The following is a 23950-nucleotide window of genomic DNA, read 5'->3' as shown; positions in this document are numbered from 1 at the left end:
ATGAATAGTTTTGCTCCGTCCTTAGTATAAAGGTCAAGGTCATACAACGTCAAGGTTCTTAAATCGAAAATCTGGTATTATGTGGTATGTTAGCATACCGAATGTTATAAATTTTTTATTTTTCTTGAATTTTTTTTATTATCACAATAGATTTTGATCTGAAATGCTCGAATATGCCCGAGTTTTTTGGTAGTGTTTGTGACCGGGTGGATGATAGTACTTTTGCAATGGCTCAAAACTGTCGTCGTCGCGTTTTGACACGCTTTTCCTTCTTTACACACTTGTTTCAAGCTTGTCCCACACTTACTTGTCTGTGGGAGCTAGTGAAAGTGGAACAAGTGTGGAACAATTAGGACGCAGCATTAGGTACTCGTACACGGTACACGGTATTCGCGGCGTGCCTAGTGGAGGGCCATAGGGGCAACCGCCCCGGGCAGCACGCTGTAAGGGGCAGCAGATCCAATCTGTATATTTGAGTTTGTTGCTTAGTTTGATGATTTACTTAATAATACAAACATTTCACTTTTACTTGGCCTTTAATTCATTTATTCTCGTGTATGACAACATCTATAATTTGTTTTTCCCCAAATCATTTTTGAAGTTAGGTATAAGAGGCATCATTATCAGACATTCGTCCCGGGAAGCAGAAAAGTTTGGCACGTCCCTGGGAGTGCTATATCAAACCACTAATAGATGAGGCCATTGCAATATTCAAATACTCCAAAATTCCACTAAAATTTACTAGACAATTTTAATTTTTTTTCTAGGTTACTTGAACAATTACGAGTTGAATTTTCTTCGATATGCGGCAGAGGGTGATCTCAAAGAAGTGAAACAAATTTTTGAAGAACAGACTTATTATTTATTTCATCTGGATGTAAATTGCGTCGATTCTTTGGACAGAACTGCACTCAGTCTTGCTTTATTAAACAGACATATTGATGTCGTCAGGTTTCTGTTGAGTGATGAAGTAGGTAGGTACCATTTTTAGTGTAAACCAGATGCTCTAACGTTTTGCTCTCATTTACCCCATTCGCAGATTACAATTAAATTCCCCCCCTCACTCTGAATTTTTATCCATTATGACTCATAAGGAGAATTGGGGCGAATAGCCCCATTTGAGGATACCTGGCCTAAATTTAATTTAGTGATTGCTAATGTGTCACGGTATATTACAAGGGTTACCATTTGTATAAATGCATGAGATCGTGTTATTTTTAGACTCCAATAAAATTGTTGTTGTTATTGTTGTTGTTGTCGGGGCAAAACAAAACGCTTGTCTATTTTGATCAACACTGACCAATCTCATTTAAATTTTCTGTATTCAAAAATAGGATAGTCTTCTATTATAATATATATTTTATTTCAATTATTTTGCATTTTTCTATTCCCCATTGTTTTAATTTACTTTGGACTTCTTATATCATTTTTTCAAAATTAAAATTACGACAATTGCGCAACCTCGTTTCCATATATTTATATTTTAATCTGTTACTTGAGCAAAGGAATTGTGTCTGCTTTTAAAAAAAAACTTGTTTTCTGATTCAGCAATGTAACCTTTCCTCCCAATTCTATCGATCAACGATCATAGAAGTACTTCAGCGGACAAAAAAAATTCTTTTGTGTTCTAGTAGTTTGTTTCCTACTATGAGTGGGTTATAGTTCAAACAATAGAAAAGTGCTTAATGTGCGTTCCTTTCTTCCTGATTTTGGCCAAACAAACACCATGCTTGATTGGTCGTGAAATTTTTGCAACTTCAAATGAAACATATATACTGAGTTAGTTTAAATTATTTATACCTAGAGACATGATCTATTTATCACGACACTGTCTCACTCAAATAAAATAAAATAAAAGAGATTCTTTTTATCAGATTGGTAAAACGGTTGTTAAAGAAATTCAAGACACATAGAACATTTTTTTTCTTTCTGACATTGTGTTTTTAACGGAGGAGAAATTCTATTTATTTGTGTTTATTTTTTGGAAATACTTTTATAGAATGAAATATCTCTAAAGAGGATTCAAAATTGAATCTTTTTACTAGATTTGACTTCGGGAATTTACTCTGTGGTCAAGCTATATTTTTATTGCTGGAGGCCATGGCAACCATTTTTCGAACAAAAGTGGATTCCCAAGTTTACCTGACTGCATTTATATAGCTTTGTTTGAAGTTAAGATATAAAACATCTAATAAAATTTGTTAGAAACGCCAGTACAAATAGATAACTAGTACTCCAACCATTGTTCCTGGAACTGTATGTAAATGACGAAAAGTAATTAAACCCGTGAAAAGCAAATAAGAGTTCGCATTTAACAAGATAGCAGTGCTCAAATATAATGACACGAAGGTCACGCACCAGTATCGGTTCTGTAAGATATTCGTTGAACAGTGCGTTTTCTGAATAAATCGGCGAATTAGTTTAACGGGTTAAAAAGTTCTCATACGTCATAAAAAAGTGTTCCCACAAGTTAAAATGAAGCAGCAAAACTGTGAGTGAAATATCAGGCCCTATAGAAAGAGTGAAATTGAAAAAAAAAGTAGTCAGCTTCTATCTTCATTAATGAAAATTTAGAAGTGAGGTTGGTCCATTAGTTGGGGAGGAAGAGCAAAAGTTTTTTCCAAAAACAACAACAACTATCACCTCAACAACATAAACAACAATATTTTAGTAAAACGACTTATAGGTCTATTTCGTGCCCCCCCCCCCCCAAATAAAATAAAAAGTTCAATCATCTCCTTTCCAACTGTTTGAATTGTCACCATATCTTATCGGCCTCGTGTGATTGAAATAAGTATTCTACAGTACAGAGAATCGTACATAAATCTCATTAAATTTCGAATACAATTACGGATGGCTTACATGATGCCGGAGTAAGGCCTATTGATATCCAAACGGTAAGATAAGGTTATAAATATTTTATTAACTCAAGATTATATCGAGGATTGTCACAGATTATATCTCTTCAAATGTTACCGTATATCAGTGGTTCTCCATGCATATTGGCTCCCTTCCAGAAACTCTCAAAATTTGAAGCTACTTTTGATCTTTAAAAAATACCTAGCTTTGCTTTAACCGCGTTTTCACCATTTATTTTCTGTGACAACTTCAATAATAAAAAATTGACAAACGAAAGCAAAAGAGTTAATGAATTACCGTCATAGAATTGAAAAAATCACAATCAATTTACTTTAAATTAAATTACTTTTAAATACTTTAAATTGTGAGAATTTACGCGTGGCCCGTTGAGAACTGCTATGTAGTCCTCCAGGTCCTAGGGGAGGGGGAATTACCTAGTTTGAAAACTATGCGCTAGGCCAGGGATAATCAACTATTCAAAGATCCGCATACAAAACTTTAAAATTATTTCGGTCCGGTCTTTCCAAAATGATATTTCGGCATCCTTAAACACGCATTTCCTCGACCGGTTAATGATTATTAGCCAATCAAGATTGTTTATTATGGTGTTATAGTTCTTTTCGTATATATTCAAAACTATAAAAGTCATTTCATAACTGAAAAAATTCGAAAGTCGGGCTAATGATCCAAAATAAAGAATTGGGTGCGGTCCGAATCAAATATTCGAAAGGTCCGGATTCGGACCGCGGTCCACCAGTTGAGTAGCCCTGCTCTAGACTATATATCATGAATTTAAAGATGTAACTTTTTGACAATAAAAATTCACCGCTCAATCATATTTTATTTTACAGTGGGGATCGAACTACGAGATGCATTGTTTTATGCAATTGAGTGTGAGTTTTACGAAGCTATAGAAATGTTGCTTGAAAAAGATTCCCAAACTTCGGTACAAATTGTTCCGGGTACAACGTCACCGTTTGAACCCGGCTTGACCCCGATCATGCTTTCGGCAAACAAAAACAACTACAAAATTTTGACAATGTTATACAAGTGAGTCGTATTTAACAGTGAAATAGCTCTAGGTCCTTCTTAGTTGAGAATGGTGCAGGTGGGACAATCGCGGTGCAAGTGTTACTCAAATATTGTTACAACTGGCTGGAGTCTCAGTTAAATAAATATGGAAGAAATTTTCAAAATTCGATTTTGAGTTTTAACTTTGTTGAAAAGATATTTTATACTGAAAAAAATGAGTTGCCTTTTTTCATTTGTTGGGTCATTTTTAGTCGTTGAGTGTATTTCACAACTCAAGTCACAACTAATATTATCTTACGTTAGGGTCGAGTTTAATATTAAACAGAAGTAAGCTCATAAACCACGTTAAAAGGGAAATTTCATTCTTACAATAGAAAATTGTTTGCACCAACTGATTGCTTCAAACAGCTAAAACAAAATTGTAGGTAGTCGTTCAACTATATTGTAACTTTAACTAATCGATTGGTGATCTTTTTATTTTTTTCATTTCTAGATTTAATCATCGACTAACCGTTAACGACAAAGAAATTTTGGACGATTCGTTCGATACTTATTCATGGGATGCCGTTATGGAAAGATTACTTCACTTTCGAGCCAGAGCGAGTCCAGCGTTCATGCTGTTAATGTACAAGTAAGGAAATCCCTTGATATACAATTTATGCATTATCTCATATGAATCATTCAATACATGAACCTTGACACCATTTTTGACATTTAACTTCTAACCTTTAACAGTGAGAAAGGAATGGCGTGGGATCCTTTGAACACAGCCATGGATTTGTTCGGAGAATTACAAATGCTGGCAAAGAGGGAGAGAGAAGTCGATGAAGCTTATTTACAAATGGCCGAACAATGCGAAACATTTGCTTTGCAACTTTTGCAGGTAAAAATAGACTGTCTTCTTATTGGGCACGGAATGTACATGTGGTTCTGTTTTGGTAAATTGTTGTTGTTCTTGGAAAATCGCGTTTATGCGTGTACCAATCCATTTCAAATGTTTAGTACTTGAAGATGGGTGAATACTATAACCGGCTATTACTTTTATTTGTTTTCAAATTTTTTCCGAGTCGTACGGGATTAGATATTTCACCCGAAATTTTGGAAGTTTTATTCTAATTCATGCCGAAGAACACTTTTGCATGCCACAAGAGAAGACGAAACGTTTCAAATATATTTGTTTGGGTGTGCAACAAAACTCTTGAATCAAATATATTATTCCAGTAATTCTGAATTTTTTCATATTTTGGGCTGAAATAATTAATTTTTGCTGTTAAATTGCTGTTTCCGTTTTTTTGTTTTGTTTTTGGCATGCTTTTTTTGTTTCGTGACGATATTTTCCCTAAAATAACAAAATTGTCAAAATTATTTCTATTTTTAACTGACAGAAAAACGTCAGACCTACGTGACGTCACTACGTGGCAAAACAATTTCTTTTGGCATTATTTCGTGCGCACTTTTTTGTATTTCTGCATTTGAATTTTTTCGCTCTTCTGAAATATTTATCAGTTTACGTTGTTTTTGTTGTTTTAAGTAAAATTTTTAAGGACATTTGGATATTTCTCCTTGTAATTGTCACGGATCACTTTTAAACTCATTTAACTTTAGGCGATGATTCATCTAACTTTAAGGATATGATACCTCAACAAAATGTCATTGTTTGTCGCATGAGTTCACGCAATTCATTTATCAAGTACAGTGGTCGGCAACTGTGCGCCTCGGCCCAGTTGTGGATCGCCGAGTATTTTCTAGTAGGCCTCAAATAAATTTCAATTATAGCAATGAGACAAAAAAAAGTTCTATAAATCCAACATTACATTGAAAAATTTCTACATTGGCTTTTGTTCATATATCAAATGATAATACATAATATCTCAACTAAAAAAAATTGAATGTCTGTCAACACATACGTGATTACATTAAAAATTTCCAGCGAAATTGTTGGGCCTTAAAACCTTCTCCATTTTGCTATTCGGGACTCGCTTGAAAAACTTTGCCAACCGTTACAAAATTGTTTCTTTGGATTTTATCAGTTTTAATATTAAGATTTCCGTATTTTAATATCTGATAGGCAATAAATACAGCTTCATATGCACAATCTTAAATTTTACGATTTTCTCGCCTATTCCGCTACACGACATAACGATACACAATTCTTTTCAACATTAATGGTTGCTTTAAACCAGAGGTGACAAACCTGCGGCCCGCCAAGGACTTTCGTGCGGCCCACGAAGCATTCAGTGTATGTTTGGCGTAAAGTCACAAACCTCCAAGAACTGTACAGAGAGAACGGAAGCGCAAGTGTTATCGTATTCATATTACTGGCAACAACACTATTTCCAACACATCTATTTTTTTGGATCATTGATACTTCTAACAATGGATCAAAATGGCCATTGTCGTAGCATAGTTACGCTCTCTTATCGGCAAACGCATACGGTTTAATTAATAGAGAAGGAGTAATCTCACTTTATGAAAATGTGATATTTTTGTGCACGATACACGTGATATTTGATAGTAATAAAAAGTTTATAACTTCTGCTCAATGATTAAAACAATGGTAGATCTCAAAAAAATGCCTACGTTTTAAAAATCAGTTAATCGTGATTAGAGGGATTCGTTTACGGTTTTTGTATCCGAAGGCCTGCGAAATACGGATATTTTGTACAAAGCCTCCATCACTAATACAAAAATGTGAAATAAAAAAAAACACCACGTTCTGAAATAACAAGTTAGTAACTATCCAGTTGCGGTTCGGGTTAGGAAAGATTTGAGGTTTTGAATTTTCGACGCAATCTGGATTCTTAGCCTCCATCCACCCTAAAAATGTAATTGAATTATTTATAATTTACATTCAATTTTGAGCGGAGTCGGTGGTTTTTTATAAGGAATCTTTGTACAGAGGATCCCGAAATACTTTTCTGAGGCATTTTCAAGTAGAATTTTGCATATTAACGCGACACAAAATGTCATGAAGGTAGATTCGATAACGTAGGTTGATATTATCATTGGGGAAAGGGTAAGTGTAACGAATCCTTAAATTTTTGCGCAACTGCCGACGCAGTTAGGCAGGCCACTCGTGAAAAGAGCCCACTTTTTAGACGGATAATGTTTTTTACTGTTATGTTATGTTGTCGTTTAGCGATGTTACAGTTGTGCAAAGTATTTCATTGGCGACCAATAGGAGTCTATTTTTAATTTATTGCTTTCTAACTTTAATTCTGTGTTTAATGTAACATGCGGCTGCGTCTACAAATTAAGAACATTACTATAATGAAATATCACATCAATCCACGGCCATAAAAAGTGTTTACAACTGCCAGATTATATTTAGTTTTGATTCATATTTTGGCGATGTTACGAATTAGTTATACAAATATGATGTTCTTGCATCGCTGACTGTCTCTATCACTAGATATCTATATCAACGCCCGAGAAATCTCTAGATCTGCTATAAAATATCAAAGACTACAATTTATTTCAATCAGTACATTAAAAATTGATTTTGCATTAATACGCAGGTATTAGACTCAAACTTTCGTGTTAAAAATGCTGTGGTATTCGAATGGAAATTCGGATCTCGCACATCCGAACCGAGCGTTTATATTGCATTATATAATTGAATAACATCAGCTGTATGGATGCCGTTGTTCCTTTTGTAGATGAAAATCAACATGTATCATACGGTAGTACGACTAAAAATTGTGCGGCCCGCTCACTCACGGTGACTGATGAAGTGGCCCGCGACAGCAAATGGGTTCGTCACCCCTGCTTTAAACGATAATTCGATGACGTCATCAAAAGTAAAAATTGCGCACCTTGTGGCGGTTGTCGGACAAATTCGTGAAGACCATGGTACGAGCATCGCCCTCTCGTTCTTTAAAATACTATATTTTCGGTTAAACGCTATGAAAAGGTGGATTTGTAACTTTCAAAAATTGTGAAAAGGCCAAAATAAAAAGAGGAGATAGACAAAAAACTACAGGGCATCAAAATGTTTTTCTTTGCTAATAAAAAGTGGTGAAAACGTCCTTTCGTTAAAGTTTTGAAAGTTCATGATCAAGATTTTCGCAACATCATCCGCTTTATGTTATGGACACACTCTGAATATTTTTTTTTCGAAAGAAATTTTTTTTTATCACCGAATTGAATGCTTATTAGTTTCGATATAATCGTTCCAAGCATATGACAACGCTAACTATTCACACTTCGGCTGAAAAATAGGTATTTAGTAGGGATGGGACGAGTCCGGCATTACAGAGATTCGACGAATCCGAGTAATAGGTCAAGGACTCGATTCGAATCCTCCGAGTCCGTGACGTCACAATGTAAGAGTGGAAAAACACGTTTTTGACCATACTACAGCATCGCGCGCTAACAAACATACGACGTAGCTCATATTTTTTGCCTAATGGTTCTGCAGATAGCTGTTGAATCAATTTAAAAATATATTTTTCTTTTTTTTTGGCTGCCATAATACAAACGTAAACGTGGGTCAATGTGCCCCTTGGCTGTGAACTGGATTTTCAGCCAACCACTTTGCGTCAATTCTGGGCGGCTATTTAGAAATTCTTACAGGTCAAATAAAAAAATAAAAAGCTTTTGACTACAATGCTTTCCCATAATTCCAGATATTTCTAACCTTAAATTTACTATGCCGCGTGTGCAAATGGTAGAGAGATGCCACTTGTCGTTAATACAATGCTTGCAATTTAGTAGTTCATGTAAACGTTCTGAAACGCTCCATGCTTTCCATTGCTCCAAAGGATAGATATTTTGAAAGCGACTGGCGTATCATTGTTATAAGCTATCAATTGTTTTTACCTTGCGTTATATTATCTGGATATCTGTCGTCGTTTTTATTAGGAGTGTTTATAATACACACGAGTGATATTGTTAAATATCTAACCTTGAATTTCAACTAGTTAAGCTAGATAGTAAGATTTATAGGGGTAAAGTACAAAAATAGGTGTAAATTAGTAAAAACAGAATTGATTATAGACTCGGTAAAAACGACGCGGACTCGAAATCGAATCCGAGTCCAAAAAATGCCTGGATTCGACTCGAATCCGAGTCCGGATCCGAATCCCGGCCCATCCCTAGTATTTAGGCTTTTAATATCTGTGATCATTCTACTATAAGTTGCCTGAGCAAATTTTATAAGAAAAATGATCAAACTGGCAGATGAGTATCGAAAATGAAAATATATAAATAAAAGCATTTTTACTTTGTTTGAAACTGCAACGATCACCTCGATTTTATCTAGTCTAAAGAGAGACAGACTATCGCAGAATTATTCATTATGTCTTCGCTCACCACCGCAACGTTTAATCATGTATAATCGTGTTTGACCTTCCTCACAGTTTCAATTTATGAATGAGAAAGACGTGATTATTGCGTAAGAAGTATAAAGCTTTGGATCTAATGTTACGTCAAAATTATAGATAAATTTTATTATTGTTTTCAAAGTAAATGTACGCCTTTCATGATATTGTTTGGAATCACATGACTTGTTACGAAAGTACTTTTATACCTGAACCGGAACGCGGGAAGAAATCATTTAAAATGATAACATTCCATGTATATAAAGCTTAAATATAGTTTCGAATCTTATCTCGTAAAGGCCACATATTTTACCGCACAGCGAATAAATTTAAATAGATAATATAAGGAACGAGAATATTGGTCAGAGACCGAAGACTTATTGATCGAAAGTTAGGGGATCCTCAAAACAGCGCTCTTACTCCATAGTGACACCATGTGTCCCATCACTAATTAATTAATAACTCGCTAATTATACGACATAATCAAGAGGCTTCTAGTCTGACATATGATGAATGCACATGCAAAATCTGGAGCAGATTGAATCACGCTTTCGTGAGATATTGCGTGCATCTAACAGACAGACAGTCAGACAGACAGACAGACAGACAGACAGACAAATATCTAGTAACATACGTACCGATTAAAATCGATCAGTAATAAATCCAGCGAAATAACCTGTCATCGCCAATAGAGTGCCTGGCGCCCAGGGCCAGGAACTGGGGGTTATGAAATTTCTAATTGCCAATTTGACTGTAACAGCTGGCGGGTCGGACCGGAGACCGAAAAACGTGGGTATTCAAGAGTCTAGAGTTGAGGGTATAAAAAGGCGTTTTGATCTTCAACAAAATCCCTATGTATGTACAGAAAAATTCTTCGTTTTATATTTCAATAGAGGAGTTCCGACCCACAGTCCCCCTGGCTACGCTTCTGTCGGTGCCGATGCGCGACCTTTGTGTCCGTAAATAAAGAGCATTTCTCTCTAGATATATCTAAACAAATTATTGGAAATTTCAGTCTGTGATATAAACATACTATTTAGGGCTCGTGTCAAGCTCACAACTAAAACTAAGCCCTCTAACATCTCCAAAACAGTGATTTATCGTCTTTTTTTGTTTTTCAGGAAGTCAGATCTGCCAGTGAATTAGCTGATCTCATGAGATACGATCTCGACGCCGATCCAGATGAAGACGATGATCCTGGCGAAACGGATCGTGTTATAATAAGAAAACGGGAAAAAATGAGAAATTACCTCAAGCCCATTGAAAAGGTATATAATACCTGATTACTGGTAACAATAAATTTATATATTTTAATTTGATCAATGCTAGCAATCTGAATAAAAGGAAACTGAATTATGGAAGTAGTTACATGACTGCAATGCTAAGAAATACTGAACCATGAGGAATTAATTTTATCGGTGAAAAACGCGTTAATCGACGCAAGTTTTTGGTACTCCCGTAGTATGTGTACCAGGTTTGGGTTTGGGCATAATTTTATTCCTATTCCAGTTCTATTACTAGTTCGTGACTGTCTGTGTTAGCCAAGTGACTATACCCCCTGCCCATAGGTTTCAGTCCCTTTACACAACTTGATGTAAAATAGGCGAACAAAATTAGTTACCTTCATATTGGTACACATACTTCTGGAGCGCCGAAATTTGAGTCAGTTTAGTTCGATACGATTCGTAAAATTATGGGGTAATGAATTCCAGTATACTAGCATACAACGGACCTATTTTTGACGAACACAGATATATTAAAGTAAACTTGGATTTTTTGTACAAAGCCCCCGCCAAAATCAACCCAGCCACCACTCAAAAGAAAATAAAAACAGTAATTATCCAGTTAGAGTTATGGTGAGTGCTAGGAATGCAGATTGCGCTAGAAATTCAAATTTTCAACCTGGAATTTTACTCATATTTATTCCGTTTTATTTAGAATCAATAACACTTTTGCTTCATGCGAACACTTTAATATGACATCTGTTAAAAAATTTCTAACATTTAGCCGGAACTAACATTACTGTAGTCCTTCGATCTTGTTTGCACGTTCTCTTATTTCTCATTCTGATAGATTCTCAATTCTTTTCATCGAACTCGAAGGCCCGTATTTAAAATTTGAAAACTCTAGCGCTAGAGGGCGTCTGTAAACATTTATGAGGTCTTTTTGAATTCCGGTTGATTGAAGGTTTTACGTACAATATTGCCTGTAACTTCAAGAGGGTGTTACGCTCAAAATAAAACTACAGACAATCATGAAACCGAAATCTATTCGAGGAGTGCGGATTTTTTCATTTCGGTAGAGCCCGCTTCGCTTATTACAAAATAAGCGAAGTGAATGACGTAACGTAAGTTATACCACTATCTGCGTCTAAATCCCATCATTGATATGTACAGCGCTGTAATAGCGTTCTTATATACTCTTCGTTTGATTTCTAGATTATCAATTGTGGAAATTAACTGTTAAATTTGTTGAAATGTGTGGTAATTATTTATGTATTCAAGATACAAGTGGAGATTGACAAAGCTTACTGTGAAATTCAAATTACTTTCTACGAATTTTTTTATCAAATATTTATTTTGTTTCACAGGCAATCAAGTATAAAATGAAAGACTTTGTGACGTCAGATAATTCACAATTAGCTCTTATTTATATTCAAAAAGGAAGTTTATTTCGAAAACTCAAAGGTTACAAAGCATTTCTCGCACAGGTATGGACAGAACGTGTTTCTTTTTTGCCAAAGTACAATTAATCACATTGCGTAACGAATATTAAATTATATAAACCTAAATACCTATATGGATGATTGATAACATATGATTTGGTGATTGAAGTTCACACTCTTTCAGTAACTTTTAATGCTATTACACTTTCATTTACCTATCTATATTTTTATCCAGTGCTGAAGAATGAATTTTCCCGACGTTATAGTTAACAACACTATACATTGTTCGCTTACCCCTTGTTTTTTTAAATATATATATGTTTACTTCGATGTCCGATTATTTTAGCTGTGAAATCCCTTCCTCCCTCCTTATATATCATCACTTCTAGAAATACTTATAACGGGGATGGTCGAAAGTGGTTTTTGAAAAGGAATTTCAATGTAGAAAATGTGGATGTAAATGTCTAAATTTATTGCGAGGTTTTTGCAATTCCTGAGTGAAATACCGATAGCTTATTAGAAAGCGCTAATTTTTTGCTTGCAAAATTACTCTAAAGAACAACTTTATGAAATTTCTCAATGTGCGAATTCTGGAGGATTTTTTGATTGATTTCCTAGAGGGTCGGATAAAAGATATCCTTGGCTTATGAGCGCCCGGAAATAGGTCTAAAACGTCATTTAAAAATTAGACTTTGCAAATTTAATATTATTTAAAAAGGGAATATTTTGCTTGCGACTTGGGGATGTGCTAATTTCAAATATGCTATCTACGCGCATACGAGTATAGCTTTCCCAATTCTTCTTTAAAGTCTTCCTAACCCTGCCCTGAATTGCTTATACACTCTGAAATTGTTTTTAACTGAAGGGTTCTCTGTCTTATTCCAACTCCAAAATATTGTAAAGTTATAACTTGATATTTCGACGCCCATTTTTTACAGGTTCTACTCGGCTTATTGTTTCCTTTTCTCTCCATTGGATTCCTTGTCGCTCCTGACACAAAATTTGGTCGTTTGATGCGAAATCCAACTGTAAAATTTGCGTGTTCTGTGGTCTCAGAAGTTGTCTTCGTAATAATGTTACTTGCCAATACGATATTGACGCAAATACGAACGTCTCAGCAACGTGACGAGGTAATTAAAATTTTCATGTTGTTATTTGAGCATCTTATTTTCTACTGATACAGAATCTCGCTTTGATTATGGAAGATTTAATAGGCTTTTGGGAGAACTCTGTGAACTAACATCCAAGTTATTTAAACTTTGTTAGTCACCAATCTTTTACTGTATGTAATTATTTGTCCTGCACAGATGTGATAACTTGGACAGAATAAGGCGCGAATGTATCAAAACATCGGTATAAAAAGTACCTGTAGAGCGTCTATATGCCGTACGAGATTATCCAGCAACACGTCTGCACTTAGGGCATTCTGCGAGAAGCGACGTTGCGCTGGAATATCCTTGACAGGTCCGGCAAGGGATGTCCTCCGACGAATGCCGCTGTCGTTGCGCGGCACGAATCGCCTCGATCACTTGCCCTCGCCTTGTCGTGCGCCTCCGAAAGGCCTTTTAAGTACAATGCGTCGATGGCTTGAAACAAAGTATTTGCCAGACGATCGCGTGAACGCTGCCCTAGGTTATGGCAATCTATGCGACTGGCAGGACCCCCACCGTAAAAAATTGAAATAATTCGATCAGCGTATTATTGTTGTGACGTTTTCATAATCTACTAATGATGACACACTTTTCAAATCTAGAAATCACAATATCCAAAGCTAAAAATATGTTAGATCAACCAACCTTCGCTGCCTGTTGTTTATTTGACTCCTTTATTCGAAGTCCAACTGTCGATGATCATTATCCAAATCGACATCTGAAATCACTTCTAAGGATATAATGAGAATGATGGAATGTGATTTGCATATGTATGTGGGCGAAAAATGCATATAAGAAGGCCCTCACCTCTCACCTCTGTATCCCAACCACTCTTCCGGTTGCCAGTTAATAGTTAATGCTGGATATGGGAAGCATTGAGCTGTTTTTGTTATGGATGTATGGACGTGGTAGTGGACAAAGCTGTAACCGACCAGCGTTTAAGTGAACCGATGACAAAGGTTCGATGACAAAGCTGTTTCTAGCGCTTTGCAGGGTGCGACAACTGTGGTATTATCGTATAATCCCGCTAAATGACAACGTTTCTGCAAGAATTCTACGGCGCTCCAGAAGTGTGTGTACCAATATGGAGATAACCATAAGTAATTTTGTTCGCCTATATTACATCTTGTATAAAGGGATTGAAACCTATGGACAGGGGGTATATTCACTCGGCTAACATAGACAGTCCGCGAATTGTAATAGAACCAAAATAAGGAAAATCGGGATAAACTCATAGCCTAACCTAATCAATTCTACAAATCTTTACTTTCATTACTTTTCTGTTTTAGATACCTCCGTTATTAATTATAGCATATGCATGGATTATAGGAAAATTAGTTCAAGAGTTGCGAGAGATGATCCACCAGGTAACTTGTTTTTGTTAATTTATTGGCTTGTCTCTTCTATTGTGGATGTTTCCCCGAGCATCGATTTCCTTGTGTATTTCTGTAACAATGACCAATCATCAAAAAGTAAACAATGACGTAACAATTGCAATTATTCGGCCGCTCAGTCCTTCTTTCACTCAAACAGATATTTAAGCATGGTTGTAAACATTGCCTCATTTTCTTGGTATTGCGTGTTATTCGCCAATTTTCAGTTGTTGTTTTTAAAACAGTTGTAAATAAAATAACTTTATTGTCAATATTTTATTTTCGGGGAGCTTTAGTTTGTTGCAATAATCAAAAATGAGTCTCGAAAAAGATGTTTTAGACTAGACTAAAATCAACAATCAGTGAATATAAGCCACAACTAGTTGAATATTTTTAACAAAAATGATGGTTTTGAACGTGTAAACCAGTTTGTAAGCGCCAACTCTTCAAAACACTCTCAAAATGAACCTACATTTTTTGTAATAGTAAAGTATTTTAAGAAAACATCCATTATTGTGCTATCCCATATAATACAAACTTTTTTATTTTACAGGGTCTTCGTGAATATCTCTCAGACGTTTGGAATTGGAATGATATGTTTACTATATTATTATTCACTGGTTATATGGTGCTACGCCTTTTGAACAAAGTCATGCAAGGTAAGAACAGCTTTATGCCAAATTTACAATTAAGTACTTTCATCTTACTAAGCGAATAATAAAGAATTTACGATTATTGCATCACGATAAACTTTCTTCTTGTAAGCACGTCATATTCCCGCGACCTTTGACTCTTGTGAAATTATTTTCTCAACCTTACAATTTGATTGTCATTTTCATTGAGTTTGCGTGAATTTACATGTGCAAACTGTTATAAATTTTCAAACTTTCAAACTGCATTTTGTTTAAAAATATTTGAGCAGCTGCAGTAAAAATACTCATAACTAAATTAGGATTCATATAATTCAACCAAATTATGTAAATACCTTTTTTTTTGAAGATCAAGCCGGCGTAGGTAATCATTTCTACTGGGTTCCAGTCGTGCTTGACCCAGTCCCGCTATCAGATGTATGTATATCAATTGCCTACATTCTCATACATCTCAGAATTTTAGAATTATTGAGGGCTGACAGAAGATTCGGACCACTGCAGGTATGTGGAAATTAGTTGCGGTAACTATCCGAAACAAAGATTGTAACACAGTTGATTTGAATGGTATGGTGCAGGTCAACAGAATACTTCGCATGCAGATTTTTTTCAAGCAAGGTTGCGAGTATTAAAAATATAAAAAGGTTGCTAATAGATATTTCACATTTAATCACTGTAAGGCTAATTGCTAAATATTGATTGGATCAAATAACAGACATGTGAGTTGAGACAAGACTTGAAATGATTTAAGTCAACAATACAAAGCGGCTTCTCTAATTCACTCGAAATTTACTCCTCAAAGAGTTCGTTACCGGCCTTTACTTTTCCCGGTTAAATGTTGAGAAACATTATTGTAACGTCAGACAAAATATCTGCAGAGACTCGATTGCCTGATTTCTTTCAGTGGTTGAAGATTGTATTTGTGATCAAAAGGCTATTACTTTTATTTATTTCAAATATTTCTGTTGGCCTAATGGAATTCGTTTCTCACCTCGAAGTATTGTGTGATGACGTCATCAAAACTTGAAATTGTGCACCGTGCCGTGGTTTCGTGATCTGGTGGTCAGACTACCGGTAGGGCCTACTGTAAAAGATTCGATACTTCTTTGTTTTGGCCTCCGTGTCCATACATTCGAGCGTTTTTTTTTAATTAATATGAGTTGTGATGAATTTCAATTGCTAAAAATTTGTGTTTTTTAAAGCGCTTTAGGTTTAAATCGGTTTCCGACGGCTGCTATAAATTGACAGTCCTAGTCTTCGAACCTATTAAACGATTGTTTAACAATAATCCCACCTAAATCTTATTTGGTGTAGCCGCTCAGTACCTTTCCTATCTTTTTGAGAGAATAGTGTGAAAATATTCTTAAAAATCATCCTGAGTTATATTCCGTACCAAAATTACAAAGAAAACGATTACATCTCACAAATTAAAATCAATATAAAACAATTTTCTATGACAAAACTGAAAGATTCATTCTTTATTTAATTAACAGAGCTTGACTAAACTGTGAGAAAAAATTGAAAAATTGAAATTACTTCACAAAATTTTGACATATTTTAGTTGCAAGTGGACTAACTCATTATAAAAGTAGCAAAACCGGCTCAAACCGGAATATTCAAGTCAGAACCAAAATTGCCTTGAAGATATAAATTATGAAAACACAATTGAATGTGAATGATTTAATTATTTCTAATTATGAAATACAGACGATAGATAACAAGCACACAATTGGAAAATAATACAATTTTTCGGAAATTGTTGAAAATATTAGAAAATTTGTTGAAAAATTGGATATAAATTTTGACTTGAATTGATCGTATTCTAAAAAAAACTATTTTGTTTTATTACAATAGCAGATACTTTTAGTTTTAACCAAAAAGGGATTGAACTTATTGCAAAGAATGTGGAAATAGTTCATGCTAAATCTTAAAAGTGACGATAAGAATTAAATATGGCCATAACTGTAAATGAAGTTCCTTGTCTATGTATGATCTAATAATATAATTTTTTCATTGTCTCAAAAATTATCTAAATTTGTTTTTAGTTTCTCTTTCGCGCCTGTAAGTCGTGTATTTTATAATGTCCATTCTGACTAGTGGTGTCTCCATTCTTCATTTTTCCGTTGCTGATTACTTCTTTGCCATTTTTTCCCGCGGTTTGGGCTACCGAACTTTTCTTTTTGAGCCAGTAAGTTTGGAAATAGAAATTTAAAAAGAAGACTCCAAGTGTAATAGCATACACAAACAACACCTTATTCAGCCAGGTTGGGAATTCACAATTGACTTTCAGATTGTTAGTCGAATGCCAGGCGAGAATGAAAAATTGACTCTGCAAAAAAAGGAAATATTTATATGACGTCAAAATGAATGAATAAACAAGTAATTATTACGCAATACTCACAAGTTGTATCACTGTGATGTATTTCTTCCACCAAAGATATTTTTGCATGTGAGGTCCAATTGCGCTCAATCCGTAGTAAGTGTACATTATGGCGTGGACAAATGAATTGATCAATCCGAAGAGAAATGCTGCAAGTAAAGCAGAATAAACATGAATGAGGAAACAATACTCAAATATATCGAAACCAATGTCGCACATCGGTATATATACGGTACGGTAATAAAGTATTTCCAGATTTTCTAAAAAGGCGTTACCGTAATTTAAAATGAAACAGCAAAATTAGGGTGAATATTATCATATAAAGTATCAAATCGTAATTATTTTTTTATCATAACCATACCATTTCGTAGAAATAGCGGGAAATAAGGGAAGTGCTTATGAATTGAAAAAGTTTTTTGTGTATAATATACCGCAACCCGGACATATTGTAAAATTTACCGCCCCTTTCACAAACACTAATATTGGCTTAGTCATATGAGAAGGAGAAAATAGTCGTAAATTTGTTAGAAAATTTCAGCATATTCACTTAAATTTATCAGTATTTATATCCCGATTCAGACACTCAACTTCTAAACAAGGGAATAGCAAGCCTTTTATGACTAGATGTTCTCATACTCAAGCGTTCAGTTTCATAGCAAAATATAACAAAGAATATCGTCTGGCGCACCTATTTAAGTCAATAACATAATTATTATACGTTTTATAAATGTTACGTTTATTTATTGGATTACTATTCTAATGGCAAAGTTATTGTTAAAACATATCATTATTATACTTTTATTACTGTGTATGTTTATTCCGACATTGAGTGACACGAACTAACGAAAGTCTGAAGAAACTAACTGATTATCAAGGTTTTTAAAGATTCATAAAACTGGAGTTACTATTTTTTGGGGATAATTTTCTTTGAGCCAATATTCCCTAAATTTGCCATACACTACAATTAATCAATCAAGTAATGTCACGTTATTCTTAGTTGTTTGCACATAATTTTGTACCTATTTGTAACCATGTGTGTTCTAGTAATATTCATAGTAACATATTAGTCATAAAAAACATTTTTTGTTTCTATCTGATTTAGGCAGTGTTGGACCATACATGTTTTACCTAATTTATTATAGCCATGCGTGACACAGGTATGAATAGTGAATTAATTTGGTATTTGCATCCTTGGGCCTGAGTAAGCTCATGGTAAAATTAATAGTTTCAGAAAGCTGTAAAACTTTGATGCCTCACGTTTTCGTTACGCTTCGCAAAATATAGTTTTGGGCAAAGAATTACAATTTCGGACCTAAACTTACATATATTTCTTTTATGCAGAATTAACGTTTACTAAGCCAGGTCGTTTCGGACGAGTACGCATAATTTCGGAATTCGCTTTACCTTTTTTATACAGATCCCACTTTTATTGGAGTGAATAAATTGCTAATTATACCGTTTCGAATTTGGGTAAATAGTTTCTGAGCGCGGTTTACTATTTTTCACCTTTCCCACAATGGTGATTTGTATTACCTATATTTGCACACCAGGACTAATCAAATAAAATCTAGGTTGAATCAATAGAGTCGAAGCTAGTCTGGTTAAACAACGTTTATATATGATTCTGGTACTGAATAGTCGCGACATGTCCTAAATGGAAAAGGCGTGGTTCATTCATACACCAAATTGTTGTGTTTGGGTGTAGGTCACGAATTCACGCTTTTGACGTTTTATCACAGCTTTAAGCTTCTCAACTTGTTTTTAAATGTTATTACCAAATATACGTTCTTATCATCTCAATTTTATAATTGACGCAAATTTAAAAAAATTCATCAATGACGTCATAAAACATTTTCTTGAATCTGGGATATTTATTATGACGTCACACTACATTCAAGGGGCTCTCCTATGGCGTCTCATAACACATTTTCTTGGATCTTGGGAAATTATTATGACGTCACACTATATTTTAAGGGCTCTCTCAAGCCGTCACGGCGATTTGCCCATTGCCGTAGAATACAAAATATGACTTCATCGAATGATGTCACCAATTTTCGACTATTGAAGACACCCTTATTTTATAGTATATTTATAGTAAAATTATACTTACATTGTCCTCCAGCAACGTATTTGATTCCCATCCACCATATACACAGCATTGATGTATGATGATAAACGTGAAGCACAGATATTTGATTATATTTTTTTCTCAGTGCAAAAAATACTGTTTCCATCAATTCAATGTATTTTGAAAAGTAATACCACCAACATACTTTTGCCATCTGTAGGAATATAAATTAGAAATATTTGAAGGCCTAATAACTAACTAGCTGCAGAGGTATAAGCATTTTTATGTAGTGAACATTTGAAATCCGATGGTTGCGAAAAAAATGGATTTTTCATAACAAAACTTCATCATAACAATCGGTACTCCCGACGTGTGTGAACCAAGATGGCGGACAACGGAACGTAGTATGTGTACCAGGTTATGGTTAGGCAATAATTTCAGGAACAATACTACGGAGTCACTTGGCTAGTCCCTGAACTCGTAATATAACTAAAATAAGGAAAATTGGAATAAAATTAAGGCCTAACCATAACCTGGTACACATACTACGTTCCGGTGTCCGCCATCCTGGTTCACATACTTCGGGAGTACCAAACAATTCATATTTACACTCCGTGTCCAATAAAAATTTACAAATTGAATGGGGTTTTTATTGGACACTGCTCGACCAACCATTTTTTAGATTTTTCTTTGAGATTTACAGTATTCGACTTCATTATAAAATATCTCACCCGTATAGCTAGCGGATGATTGGAGTAATCGACAGGCTGGCATGCTAGGTTGTAACTTGAAAGATATGCTGTGACGAAAAACTGTAAAACAAAAATGTAAAACGTTGAAACACGATCATATTATCATATATTTGTAAGAGAAAAAATCAATAATTTCAAGATGTATGTGTCGGATATTTGTCAAAATAATTGTTGTTTGTCTGTTTCCCACACAATCACAATTGATTACATATTATGAAAAACAATAGCTGATTTATTTTCCGAAACTGTGAAATGAAGGAGTTTAAAATTCAAAAAAGAAGAAGAAACTGAAAACGCTTGCTCTATTTAAACATGAATCGAGGTCGCAAAAGACCGGTGAAGATTTATCGGACGAATTTTCCCATCACCATCTACTATTTCAACCAATGAACGAGAAAGTATTTTTTTGCTCTAATTATTAATTGAGAAAATCAAACATACCGAAACACTTGAGCATATAAGAGGTTTAGTAAGAGGTTAGCATATTAGTGGCAATGACATGAGATGTGATTTGTAGATGAAAACTTTTTTCAATTTTTATTTTTAGAATACCCGTTTGCCTATATTTTTGACCAAGCCCCTCACCAAATTTTATTTAAACCAGATACGTCAGTTACGCATAAAATTTCTCTTTAATGAATGTCTTTTTTGTATTTAACCCAAGTTTGACTTAAACCAAGTGTAAACAATCACAAAAAAATAGTTCACTTCACAAAGCCTGTCATGGCCCATACTTCCGCAGCATCTCCGGAATTTACGATTAATATAAAGCGGGGAACAATTTTCGTGAGTGGTGAAGGTAAACCATAGCATTTATTTATAACGTTTGGTTGATTTTGTTTAACGCATCAGCGAGTACATTGTATTTTCTTGTGTGCTAAACACGCCTCAACCTCCTACGCATAATTCAGAAGAAGTTTAGGGTGAAACGGCTTTTAGGTTATTTATGATTAAATTATTCTTATTTTTTATCGGCTAGAATTGTGTCTCTGAGAAGCCCCGAGATTTCTTGTCGGTGATCCGTAACTAATTGAGAAAACTAGAAATGGATAAATGGTCCGAAACGCCATTTGAACAAGTGCGATTTTTATTCCACGGATTCTTGAAGTTATTCATATGCTTCTATAGTATAATGGTTCCTACCCTTTTAAAAAAAAAATTGAATTTTATGAAATCTTTCAACCCAATATTATGACCAAATACTGAACGATATGTAGTGTTTTTATGGTCGCTAAATAAAACTTCGGATAAACATAACTACTCAATCACTGCCCTCGCACAGTATTGTTAATTAGATATCAAATAACTATTCATGACGTCATAAATAAGATTACCAGACGAGCAAACATCCTAAAACTACACTTAAAACTAAATTCTTGTTTGAAGTAGTTTTTCTAAGAAATATCCAAGAATCACGCATTTATCTGTATCATACTAACATTGGGAACAACGCAATATATGGACCTGTGACCACGCCGATTTGAACTGAGAAAATATATAAAAATGTAGGAAGATTTTACCCACCTCATATGTCATATATAATGAAAGGAGCACCATCACAAAATTATAAAAAACTATAATTTTTCTCATTCCATATGCTGGAAGATTTGATGTGATTTTTCTTGCATTCCAACAAAATAAATTGTAAACAATTCCAATCCCAATAGGCCACCATGGACTGTAAACGAGAGGCCATTCACTTGTTCGTGGATCTGAAAAGAAATTATTTGTATTTCTTATCGGACAGAACTGTGACTCTGAGAAGCCCCGAGATTTCTTGTCGGTGATCCGTAACTAATTGAGAAAACTAGAAATGGATAAATGGTCCGAAACGCCATTTAACACTGTGGTCTATTCTCTATTTAACTGCCATATAAAGCAAGTCTGCACTGTATCACTGTTCGATACTTTTGCCACAATGAATAGCGCAATTCGATGGACATTCAGCCACAAATATCTCTCTCAGGGTATCAGACCAGGGACTAGCCAAGTGACTCCCGTAGTATTTGTACCTAAAATTATGGCCTAACCCTAACCTGGTACACATACTACGTTCCGGTGTTCGCCATCTTGGTACGCATAATTCAGGAAAACCCTATTTTGATAATAATTTTTCCTGGACACTCACCTGCTCTCTCGTCCACTGCTGTACGATATGCTGCAACTATATCATCCCACATTTTTCTTTGAGAGGAAATATAATATAATTGGACTATAAATTATACAAAATAATCTAAGAATTCAAAAAATGATGTGTATTATTAACCTTATGAATTCAAGGGGGATTAGTTGGACAAGAAGGCGAAAGAAAATTAAAACATAGCTCTTTCAGTGTGACATTCTAATTAGTAATTAGCAGAGCAGCGATGGACAGTACGAAAATATGTTGACGAAGTGGCGACCTCATGGTCAATCATCTAACGAACAAAGAATTATATTATATATCACACCCTGGCCAGACGATACGTCATAGAAATACATTTGCGTTAGTGTGCAACAAGACTCTCAAATCAATTATAATAGTCAGATTTATATTTTTGCTACAGCATTTTTGCATTATACGGATCCACTTGCGCAAAGACATAGGGCAAGTAAAGGTTAGTTGCGCGCATCTCGACTGATAGTTATATCACATATTTTACAACTATCTCTTTTGGCTGTATCCTCCAAGCGTTAGAACCATAAGAAATCATAGTTGATTTGATTGTGTTATTATAATTTTATATGCATTTCTGGAGGCTGGGTTTCAATCCCGCCCTCGGTTTTCTCCGATTACTGTCCAGTAATTGTGTGACTTTGAAATATCATAACACTAGCTTAATATTCAGGGCTGCCTTATTTTTGTTTCACCCCTAAAGTAGAATTCTTATACGAGGCACTTAGATTGGTCAATTCGAATGATTGATTCGCTGGAAATGTTATTAGAACCCCATTTATAGCTACGTGCATTCATGACGTAAATGAAAGTGAACTTAGAAGTGCTAAAGTGAGCTGTGGTTAGATGGAACAGATAGTTACTAAGAATAGAGGAACTGCTGGGGCAAATCCTTTTAGTGCAAAGTATGATCAGTCACTTGTTGCACTGACATGAATACATTTTGTTCTATGGATGTTCTATTTTTAGATTCGTATCGATGACAAAACCCTGTTAATATGTCACGCAATTAAAGACGGACTTCAGTACTTTTGACTACTTTTCTGTCTGCTATGCTCTGTAGCTATTAAAAATCACCTTTATCGGATACTGTTCATAACAGAAAGATCCATTTCAGGGAATTATTGTATTACGTGTGTATTTCTATCCATCTCAACTACAAGAATCTTGATAAAAACTTTAGCACAAAACAATCAGCAATTCACATGAACGAGGAATAAGAAGCTTCATGAAGCATTGTAATAAAAGTCAGGTTAAAAATATGACTTCAGTGCCGAGGCTCACTTAATAAGCAGACTAATCCATCCTCTAAGTTTAGCTCTGAGCTTAAAGGATTTCAAGTTCGGGTTTCGTTTGAGCTCGTCATTACGAGATTTGGTCGGATTGTCCAAATTCGCCATTTTATTGTATATTCTAGGTACGATGAGAGCTAATTTTGTAGCTTATTTTCACATAACATTAATCCCATGCTCGCCATGCAATTGAAATATTACTGACTTTTAGTATACCGCCTGCTCTGTTTTGATATATAAAATATTGATAGCGAA

The 23950-nt window shown here is 34.8% G+C and overlaps 2 protein-coding genes across 4 annotated transcripts in view; one reads left to right on the top strand and one right to left on the bottom strand.

Annotated features, from left to right (window-relative positions):
- The window catches only part of LOC120329457 (short transient receptor potential channel 4-like), a 50979-nt gene that overhangs the window by 15300 nt on the left and 11729 nt on the right, over positions 1-23950 (top strand). For all 3 annotated transcript variants that reach the window (XM_039396096.2, XM_039396095.2, XM_039396097.2), the window contains exons 5-14: positions 768-974; positions 3711-3909; positions 4385-4522; positions 4627-4774; positions 10334-10480; positions 11803-11922; positions 12816-13007; positions 14318-14395; positions 14955-15060; positions 15401-15552. In XM_039396096.2, the coding sequence (XP_039252030.2) occupies positions 768-974; positions 3711-3909; positions 4385-4522; positions 4627-4774; positions 10334-10480; positions 11803-11922; positions 12816-13007; positions 14318-14395; positions 14955-15060; positions 15401-15552 (1487 nt within the window). The remainder of the gene's footprint in view (positions 1-767; positions 975-3710; positions 3910-4384; positions 4523-4626; positions 4775-10333; positions 10481-11802; positions 11923-12815; positions 13008-14317; positions 14396-14954; positions 15061-15400; positions 15553-23950) is intronic.
- LOC120329483 (very long chain fatty acid elongase 4-like) lies at positions 16407-22515 on the bottom strand. The gene is made up of 6 exons (XM_039396131.2): positions 22377-22515; positions 21773-21960; positions 20228-20308; positions 19539-19710; positions 17450-17577; positions 16407-17377 (listed from the first exon to the last, which is right to left on the bottom strand). Exons 1-6 carry the CDS (start codon positions 22426-22428, stop codon positions 17090-17092), a joined length of 909 nt encoding a protein of 302 aa, XP_039252065.2. The 5' UTR covers positions 22429-22515; the 3' UTR covers positions 16407-17089.

This window comes from Styela clava, chromosome 12, assembly GCF_964204865.1.
Source record: "Styela clava chromosome 12, kaStyClav1.hap1.2, whole genome shotgun sequence".
In the NCBI taxonomy this organism is placed as follows: domain Eukaryota; kingdom Metazoa; phylum Chordata; class Ascidiacea; order Stolidobranchia; family Styelidae; genus Styela; species Styela clava.
This window is presented reverse-complemented; position numbering and strand designations above follow the sequence as displayed.

Coding starts and splice junctions, on each gene's coding strand:
- LOC120329483 (XM_039396131.2), bottom strand. CDS start 22,428: ATGTGGGATGATATAGTTGCAGCATATCGTACAGCAGTGGACGAGAGA. Junction 21,961..22,376: donor AGCAGTGGACGAGAGAGCAG/GTGAGTGTCCAG, acceptor ATTTCTTTTCAG/ATCCACGAACAAGTGAATGG. Junction 19,711..20,227: donor ATCATCCGCTAGCTATACGG/GTGAGATATTTT, acceptor ATATTCCTACAG/ATGGCAAAAGTATGTTGGTG.